The sequence below is a fragment of the Atta colombica genome, unplaced genomic scaffold (assembly GCF_001594045.1).
Source record: "Atta colombica isolate Treedump-2 unplaced genomic scaffold, Acol1.0 scaffold295, whole genome shotgun sequence".
Classification (NCBI taxonomy): Eukaryota; Metazoa; Arthropoda; class Insecta; order Hymenoptera; family Formicidae; genus Atta; species Atta colombica.
Window position 1 is genome coordinate 168,613 of NW_017259398.1, and position 10,270 is coordinate 178,882.

At 29.8% G+C, this 10,270-nt stretch overlaps 2 protein-coding genes across 4 annotated transcripts in view; both read left to right on the plus strand.

The window, feature by feature from the left end:
• Positions 1-4,514, plus strand: part of LOC108690117 (solute carrier family 26 member 10-like) — a 17,167-nt gene extending 12,653 nt beyond the window's left edge. For all 3 annotated transcript variants that reach the window (XM_018197245.1, XM_018197247.1, XM_018197246.1), the window contains 8 exons: positions 762-866; positions 1,294-1,427; positions 1,663-1,825; positions 1,950-2,126; positions 2,211-2,483; positions 3,249-3,428; positions 3,570-3,696; positions 4,068-4,514. In XM_018197245.1, coding sequence (XP_018052734.1) covers positions 762-866; positions 1,294-1,427; positions 1,663-1,825; positions 1,950-2,126; positions 2,211-2,483; positions 3,249-3,428; positions 3,570-3,696; positions 4,068-4,240 — 1,332 coding nt within the window. In that variant the 3' untranslated portion in view covers positions 4,241-4,514. The remainder of the gene's footprint in view (positions 1-761; positions 867-1,293; positions 1,428-1,662; positions 1,826-1,949; positions 2,127-2,210; positions 2,484-3,248; positions 3,429-3,569; positions 3,697-4,067) is intronic.
• An 813-nt stretch (positions 4,515-5,327) lies between these two features.
• LOC108690133 lies at positions 5,328-7,558 on the plus strand. Its single transcript, XM_018197273.1, has 3 exons — positions 5,328-5,841; positions 6,159-6,218; positions 6,853-7,558. Exons 1-3 carry the CDS (start codon positions 5,548-5,550, stop codon positions 7,033-7,035), a joined length of 537 nt encoding a protein of 178 aa, XP_018052762.1. The 5' UTR covers positions 5,328-5,547; the 3' UTR covers positions 7,036-7,558.
• Positions 7,559-10,270: the final 2,712 nt, after the last annotated feature.

A 10,270-nucleotide genomic window follows, 5' to 3' on the forward strand; every position in this document is an offset into this window, starting at 1 on the left:
ACGGAAAAAGTACACATACTTAATGATTTTCTGTTATGTACACTTATGTCACATATCTTTATTGCATACTTGTAAGTCAACACAAATATAAAACGTAAAATCAGTAGCACATAACATATCTTATCAGCGCTTTCATTTTCGTTTTTTCTAAATATTTCCAGTATTTTGTAATATGAATCGCTCCCTTTTATATGACTTCATTCTGATATTAACCACGGGAGATTTTGCCGCGATAAAATTTTATTAAAAATATTAATTTAATACATTTTATTTATTTAATATATTTATTATATTTATAATATCACATTTAATTTATTTTTCTTTAAAGATTTAATGTCTCTTTAAAATAAAAATAGTAAATCTCTAAAGATTTAATATCTCTTTAAGATAAAAATAGTAAATTTTTTATTTAATGAAATTTTTTTAAATTTAACTTGTGTGGATTTGTTTTGAATATAAGTAAGGAAATATTGGATAGATTCAGTACTCAATATGATCTACTTACAACTGTAGATAGTTACACGGATAATTAAATTTTTATTCAATTTTTAAATCATGTAAATATTAAAAATATCGCAATTATTATTCCAAAATATTTCCCATATATTTTTAATTTTACCACCGATTTTTAATGTTGGACTCATCGTCAGCAAAAATTACAATATTTAGGTGGGTCATATTGAGTAAAGCTACTTAAATTTTTATATACATATATATTTTTTTCGTTCCGATTTATATTAACTCTTTATTTATTTTTTCAGACTTATGTAGATATTTTCAATAGTATTAACAACATCAACATAACGGCTGTGATATTATCTTGCATCACTATCTTAGCTCTTATTTTTAACAACGAAGTTCTTAAGGTTTGTTATGCTAAATTAAGATCAATTATGACTTTGCAAATAAACATACAAGGTCAAAAGTATCCGACCTCTGCGTCATCATTCTTCTTGAGCATCTTCTCTCTCTCTCTCTCTCTCTCTCTCTCTCTCTCTCTCTCTCTCTCTCTCTCTCTCTCTCTCTCTCTTGTGGAAAATAGGCATTCTGTACTTAGGATTCTTCTCTCTTAAATACTGAATGCCTCTTTTCTATAATAGAAAAAGAAAAAGAAAGAGAGAGAGAAAGAGAGGGGGGAGAGGGGGGGGGAGAGAGAGAGAAGATGCCCAAGGACAAAAATATACGCAGATATTTCTAGAACAGACCTCATACATTTTATATAAAAAAGATATTTGAAAATTTATAAAATTAATTACATCTGCGTTTTCTAAAAAGAAATATTCTGGATTTCAGCCAAGAGTTTCAAAGTTATGCCCCTTTCCAATTCCGATAGAAATGTTTGCAGTGGTAATCGGTACTCTGATATCGATGCAAATGAATCTTGCGGACACTTATAATGTAATAACAGTTGGCGATATACCAGTAGGGTAAATATGTAATTAAAATTAGTATTTGATTAATTCGTACAGCTTGCAAAAAATGTTTGTTATGAAAATATTAACTTTTGTATATAATACTGAGTTAAAATTAATTTACTAAATTAATTTTGGCTAACTCATTATATATAGAAAATGTTTTTAATAAAATTATAACAAATTGTGAAAGTAAAATAAAGTAACTTTAAATTACTGTAACATTAAAGTTTTTAATTCAATTTTCCAGACTGCCAGTCCCATCTGTACCACCGTTGTCACTTGTACCCAACGTTTTAGTAGATAGTTTCGTGATTACTATGGTTGCTTATACAATATCAATGTCTATGGCATTGATTTTTGCGCAAAAGGAGGGTTATGAAGTCGATTCTAATCAAGAATTGATTGCGCAGGTTTATATAATATTTTTAAATATGTATAATAAATATGTTTATATTCGCTTTGTATGCTCTTAATATATACATCGCTTTGTATGCTCTTAATATAAAAATATATCAATTCTACACAATTTTATAGGGATTGGGAAATCTTGTAGGCTCTTTTTTCTCTTGCATGCCTATCACGGCTTCATTATCCAGATCATTGATTCAACAAACTGTAGGTGGACATACACAATTGGCGAGTTTGATATCATGTGGAATTTTGATGAGCGTATTATTGTGGATCGGGCCATTCTTTCAACCATTGCCACGAGTAATTATTCTTTTTATTGTTTCTATCTTATAATATAAGCGTCGGATGATGATAAAATACATTTGATGCTTGTGAGATGCGCAGTGTGTTCTAGCAAGTATAATCGTGGTGGCGTTAAAAGGGATGCTGATAAAGGTCAGTGAATTTATCAAGTTCTGGAGATTGGACAAGATGGACGCCGGCATTTGGATTGTCACGTTCATTATCGTGATTCTTTTCGATGTTGAGTATGGATTATTGATCGGTATACTTCTGTGTATAGGAAGATTACTTATTCTCGCAATGCGACCTTATACGTGTAAGCTCGCTCTAGCACCCGGCACTGAGCTCTACTTGGATTCCAAGAGATACAAAGGAGTACGAAGAATTTTTAATTAAAAAAAAAAATTTTTTTTCTCATTAAATTATAATGTATATAGGGCGGTGCACGAAATGTCACACCATTTAATTATTGCATTAAAATTATACTTGTAAAATATTTTTCAATTATGTGAACAAATTCTATACCTACTTCATGAAATTTTTATTAGATGTGACATCATGAGTCAAAATTGGGCGAAGATAAAGACATTAATTTGTGAAATGCAGGGTTGCACACGAATTATCATACTGTTTGTTTTACATTGTTTTGTTTTATAATTTTTTGGAGACGCACTCTTGTGTTTGATTTTTTTCAATACAAATCTTCGGATAATACATGGCATAATTGCACGATGTCTTTGAGTCTCGGCTACAATTTCCATGAAAAACAATACTATCTTTTTATGTTCAACATTTTAGGTCAATCATCCATCGGCCGCTATTTCACAGTTTCAATTCGTAATGCCACCTAATAGAATTCACAAGAAATACAGAATTTATGTTTATACAGTTAAAAAATGGATACTTCAGAAGTATAATTTTAATGAAATAAATCAAATGGCATGACATTTTGTGCGCTACCCAGTATTATCAGTTAGTATTTATTCTCTTAGAAATAGTAAAATTTTTATAAATTTTTTATATAAATTTTTTATAAATTATAGAATTTTTGGCGTTTTAGTAAATCATTAGAATGGCAAGTTAAAAATAAAAATTACTGTTAACTCTAATCAGAAAATAAATATTTAACAAATATTCCAGACTGTAGAGATTCCCGGCATCAAAATCTTCCACTATTCTGGTAGTTTGAATTTCGCATCTAAACAATATTTTCGTGAGGAAGTGTATAAGGTTACAGAGCTAGTACCTCAAAAGGAAAAAAGCTTTAAAAAGCAATTACAAGTTACATACAACAGCACCATAGTGGAGGAAATTAAAAAGGTAAATAATTGCAATTTATTTTTTAATTATACGCATAGAAGAATATTCGCTGCGATATATTAATGTAATATAATTGATAATTGATAATTGACTATATTTGTTTAATATCTCATCTACAATCTCATTACTCGATCTTTACAGTTACGTATTCTTGTACTGGACTTTACTGCATTGTCACATATCGATCTGGCAGGCGCGAATGCAGTGCGAAACATTGTTGATGAATATTGTGGCATAGAAGTGTCTGTTTATATAGCAGGTTGTTCCGGTAAGTATATTTAATCTTTAATAGAAAATTTTATCTATATAATTTCTTTCTTAATTAATATCTACACGTAAGTTTAATTCGTGATGTAGTATGTAATCAGAAAATAGAATCAATAATACTTTAATTACTATGTATAATATTATTTATTCTACACAATATTTTCGTCTCTTCAACGATCCATTTTTTTATACATTCTGCAAATATATAAAAATTAATCTTACAATTTTTGTATTTCAATTATCATGAATAAATAAAGAGAGATTGTTCTTACAAACATCTATCGAAAAATCAATATCTTCAGTAGGAAATATCAATATTTTACAGATGAATTAATCTTTAATAATAAAAATAAATATATTGATTATTGACAGGTCCTGTATATGAAACATTGAGGAAGTTTAATCTGGTCGAGCATAACGAGAATCACTTTTTCGCCATATTCCCTACTATTGCTGATGCAGTATATTTTGCGCGTTCTCACAGTGAAGTGCCGTCGACATGGAACACTTGTACCCACGACGAGAACTACATCAGCAGACTTTGAAACTCGCGAAATGAAGTCACTTATACGCGACATCAAAAAGCGTTCGGTCAAACGCTTTCAACGCGAATATTTACATACCTTATCACGATTATTTACCCACTTCGCAATTTAGCTTACTCATTTAAGGTGATAATATTCGTTATGTATATATGCTATGACGGTTCCATCATTTACGAATATTAATGCCGTATTTGCGGTAATTTAGCGAAATTTCGCATCTGCGTTACGATATCGTGTTAAATATTCAATTAAACAATCGAAATAACAAATTTTATCGGAATAATATTTTTTTAAATTCTTATAAGATAAGAATTATTTTAATGAAGTATTTAAAATTTTGGAATATTTAAATAGATACAGTTCTGAAAATAATTTTATTGGATCGAAAATAATTAAGTAGGAAATCCATAGAATAATGAACAAAGTTGCACATTTTTTTTTCTAGCAAAATACGTCGAAATAAAACATTTTTTTTATAATTATTCATCACTTTTTATAGGACCAAAGTAATATACAACACATTTTTTTTGTGAATGACAGTACAAGAATATAATTTATATTAGAAACTTATATGATTAAACGAAAAATAAACCATAATTTCAGAAATTAAAAAAATAAGAAAGATTAATAAAAAATAGATATATAATTATAGCGATAAATAAACTTAAAACAAATAGGAATAATTTAGGTAAAAGTTCATAAGCTAAAAGAGATTATATAAAAAAATGCTAATTGCTATGACGACGTTAATTAGCCGGATATAAATATTTATATTTTTCTCGGATAAAAACTATTGTTATCTTTAAAGAAACAATCTATTAAGCTAAATAACGAGAACATTAATATGGGGTCTACTACAGAAGTAGTGGTCGTAAAGTTTAAATCATAAAAAATGGACAAACCATAGTCGAATCGAATGTGAGAAGAATAATTATTCTGTCTGTATTCAGTAGCGAATTCTTATGGGCTTTCTACATAATCTAAGTTTTAAATCTTAAGCCGTAAGAAATTGCTCAATCACAATCGAGTGTGAGAAGAATAATTATTTATGATTCATCAATTTCTTAAGAGTTAAAACTAAGGTATGGCTTATTGTAGAAAGCCTATTACGTTTGACTGATGTTTAAGTAGAGTCTTGAAGATAAATAAAATATTTACAAAAATATATATCAAAATTGGATAAACTTTTGACGTAGTTACATATGCAACGTATCGTGTTACATTAACTGCTGCAACGGACATAATGTAAAAAAGTATATTATATTTCGTGTCCAAAATTCACTGCCAACGCTGAAAATCTACAGTCTATGTCACGTATACTATACATTTTCAACACTGACAGTGAATTTTGGAACACAGCCTTTGTTATCAGTTTGAAATTCATTTTTAAAATTCGCGCCGCGTCTGCGCAATCAATAATAATACACAATCACGCTTATTGTCCACGTCTCGATTGTCTCGAAAGAGTCGAAATCTCGAATCGATCTCAAATCGAAGTAATCGTATGTTTCTGTCAGTTCGTGTTCTTCGCAGCTACGTTTGTATATTTGTTTACGATGAATGCGTGGATGCAATATTTCAAATCCATTCCAACGCATATGGTAAGTAACGAAGTCTTTGAATAATCCGCTGAAACGGATATCAATCCGCGATATGTTCAAGACGAGTGCATTCTTTATTCACGAGGTTAGGATTATCAAGACACCATATGTCAATGCGATTGATAGCGCGAAATAATTTACGTATTTACTTAAATAATTTACATATTATAAATAACATTATAAATCTATACATTATAATTTATAAATAAATTTGTTAGTTCTATATTTATTAGTTACTTGTAAATTTGTATTCCATATATGTTATTTCTAAGCCCTATAAATTTATGTACTCTTATTATTTATGCAATTTGTTTTAGGATTATGATGGCCAAGCTAGAGCAGAGAAATTGTCGCGGGTCATAATAACGTTATTTGGGGTAAGCTACTATTCTCTAGAAATGTTGAAAATATTTGAAATTATTATCATAGTTGAAATATACAATTATAGATTGATCAAATGAAAAAGTGATTGCAGCTATCTCCAGCATGATATCAAAAAGTCTATTATGTATATTTGATGTTGGCTACATATGTAATGTTACATGTATGTAATGTGCATGTGACACGTATCCTCAAACAGGAGGCTGTCCAGTTCACTCATTAAGTAGAAATAAAAATCCATTTAAAAAATTCATCTTATGAAAAATAACATGCAATGTGATATGATTTCTAATCAGTGAAGACATTATGCCAATTCATATTATTTCATTTCCTATGACACAATTTTCACCATACATGACAATGATCTTATGACGAATGTCGAAAATATCACCATATGTTTTTCATCAGACAATCCAGTCCAAATGCTTTCTACGCTTAATAAATAAATTGCTACTAAAGCAACTGATTATGCTCTTTACCAATGCCTCCTATCCAAAGACACATTATGCATATTTAACATTACTTATATATATAATCAATATCAAATACGCATAATAGATTTTAATATCATACCGAGAATGATTGCTAGTTCATTACTTTTTTAATCAAACTTATACATATTTTTTATAGGTAGTCGGCTTCATTTGGGGATACGCCATTCAACAATTCTCGCAGACAATCTATATTCTAAGTGCTGGATTTGTTATGGCAGCATTAATTACTGTTCCTCCATGGCCTATGTACCGCCGTAAACCATTGGACTGGCAAAAACCACAGTTTGAAGTTGTTCCAAAGCTCAAAAAGAAAAAATAATTGCCGGATATGTTTAACAACTCTAATAAAATCTATCATGCAATCTTCAATATGAATTGATTGCTGATAGTGTATGCATATGTACTACTGAGCATTTGTTTTCACAGTATTTGTTATAAGATACAAATGTACAATGAATACAAGTGTGTATTGGAATAAGTATGAATGTGAAAGACTTTAGATTTCTTTTTTGTAAGATACACAAATATTATACTTTAATGGGTTGGCTGTAAATGCGAATTACAAATAAAATAAAATTGTATTTGCATAAAAATATATTTAGGTAATCTATAAATAATAAAGTAAAGAAAATTTTAAGAGCAATAAGATTTTTATGCCGGCCGAATTGATTGATGATTTTTAAAGGAATAAAATAAATAAAGTAAATCTGTTATATATAGATGAATTGTATGCATTAAAATTAATCCTGTTTTAATTATTTTCTACTATTATGCAGTACTGTACAATTCTTCTTCGTGCATTATATAATAAAATTTATTAATTGCTATAATGAAAACAGAAATGATTAAAGTCATTTGATTATTCAATAAGCCTACATATATAAACAATATATTTAAAAAAATGAGATTTCTAGATATATTTAAATTTAATAAGCGGCTCGCTAATTCGGAAAAGCTAATAATTTTTTCGAATAATTTCTTTCGAATATTATCTCATTGTTATACATAAAACATTCATATCATTTCGCATAATGTAAGTTCAAGAAAGTGTAAGTCAATAATATATAATCAAATAATTACCCGATGTTATATCGCTTCAGTTTCACATTATAGGTGCTTACGTAAAGAAAAAAAAAGGAGAATATCCAAACGTAATCCTTATACACTTGCAACAATTTCGAGTGATAGCGTTTCCCTTCCGTAACGGAACTGTATTCTTATATAATCGTAACAGAAATGGCAGTGGCCACGGATCACTTCTCGCAAATCATTAATCGATCAATTACGCGGCCTTCGCCATTGCAACATGCCGCGCCGTTGTCTTGATCAGAGCTGGATTCCAACGTTTGACTTTCGATCATGCTTGTTTATTTTGTTCGATCGCCAACTATCTGGCCATCATTTCCTTCAAAATCACCGCACCTACACTGACTTTCACAAATAGCGGTTTCGTGCAAAGACGATAATTGTCGCGACTCAAAAAAGACTGAAGAGATTTAGATATGATATACTTAAATTATAGTGTCCGAGGCTTTCTCTCTTTTCCTGCTTACACTACTTCTAAGTCAAATGAGTTTGAAAATTTATAAAAATTTAAGCTGTCATATTTCACAACTTATATTTCGAAAATGGTTTAATTACGAATTTCGAGTCGATTTTTTTTTAATGTTAAATATTTCGACTAACCTGTGCTGCTTCCATAGATTAAAATAAACAATCGGTTTCATAAGTAATAATAATCTTTGTGGCTGAGTATATTATACGCTCGTATTTAATTTATTTAAAATAGATATATCTACACTGAGAAAAATATATAGTTTTAATAAAAATTTTAATAAACATTAATTTAATACTGCCAACTAAATGCTTACAATAAGTAAATATTTGTTCAATAAAAAAAATGATTATTAAATCAAATTAACATTTCTTGTATCAAATAAATATATCTTTATATTTAATAAATATTTAGTTGGCAGTATTCAATTAAATATTTATTAAAATTGACTACATTTTTTTTCAGTGTATATAGGACAAAAAAATACACATTACTTGTAACGCCGGCCGTTACTATTTATATAGTTATTTTGTTGTAATAACGATTTGATAATTTCGTTGCAAATTTTTTTATATAAGAATTGGAAAACAAATAACATTAGAATTGAAAAAGTCACTCGTTATTTGTAACGATGCTTATAGCTTGTAAAAACGGAACATATCCTGTATATAAAATTTGACGAAAGCGAGAAACAAAATTTTTAGTGTAGCCAAGATGGCATTAAATTTTGGAGTGCAACGACAAAAAGCAGTCCCAAATAAATTACTCACTCCTTGGCTGTATCCATCACTGCTATCTAGTCGATGCTCTCTCGATCTTCTCTCTCATCGTTCCATCGTTATTGCATTTTTCTGATACACGGCGCTTCTTTTTCTTGATCAATAGAAAAGTCGACTCAGGTTAGCTTCAAACTCTCTAATCAAAGGATGCTTTCCATTTGATGACACAAGTCGACACAAGTGTCGTTCTATCTTTGTCTCTCAAAAGTGCGTTCGGGAAGACGCTATTTGTGTCATTCTATTCTTGTTTTACATCTAATAAACAACGAAAATATAATGTCACCGAATGCAATGCAAGAAGAATAAAACGATGCTTGTGTTGATTTGTGACATCAAATGGAAAGCCTCCCAATGAGAATCTAATTCTTTTTGTTTCTAGGAGACTCCTATGGAGTCTTACGCGGTCTCAAGTCTCATTACAAATATACAATATTTCAAAGCATTTAATTTATCAAGAAAAAAAGTTTATCAACTGACCAATTAAAAAATGCTTCAAAGCATCAATAAATATTTCGTTGAGATTGATTGTACTCTTGCTGTGGTCAGTCTCGCTACTAATGCTTTGAAGCATTTGATGGACCAACTAGAAGAAAGAATTTTACAAATTGATCAGTTAAAAAACGCTTCAAAGCATTTGCAGCATCGCGTTGACCGTATCCATATTCAATCAAAATCGAGCGAGAAATTACCACGAATGCATGCAAATACGTGACGTCCGTGATCACGACATTACGTACTAACTTTATCGAAGTTGAAGTGACGATTGCGCGGCACTTCAGGCAGTACTCCTGAAGTCTCAAGTGCGTTCTAAAGTATCCACGAAGCGCATAAAAGATAAAATGATACCACAGTATAATCATACTCAAGCGACACTGAATACTGTCGGCACCTTTGATGTAAGTGTTCTTAGATCACATGATTCACCGCCATGTTGTGAAATGTACACAGTAGAGTTAAATGATAGGACAAGCTCTTAAATTTGAATTTCTATTAAGCTTCTAATACGTCCGCCATATTCGTAAATGTACAACTGATACATGCGCACTAAAAATTGCAGATCACAAAAAAATTCGCTACTGGGTATGATTATACTGTGATGATACTTCATGCGTAATTACGCTTCATGCGTAATTCGGAACGCATTCTCACATTATGCGTTTTAAGATAGAAATTTGGCGCGCGGTTTGGAGAATTTAATGTATATATATATATATATATAT

Coding starts and splice junctions, on each gene's coding strand:
- LOC108690133 (XM_018197273.1), top strand. CDS start 5,548: ATGTCACGTATACTATACATTTTCAACACTGACAGTGAATTTTGGAAC. Junction 5,842..6,158: donor AATCCATTCCAACGCATATG/GTAAGTAACGAA, acceptor AATTTGTTTTAG/GATTATGATGGCCAAGCTAG. Junction 6,219..6,852: donor TCATAATAACGTTATTTGGG/GTAAGCTACTAT, acceptor TATTTTTTATAG/GTAGTCGGCTTCATTTGGGG.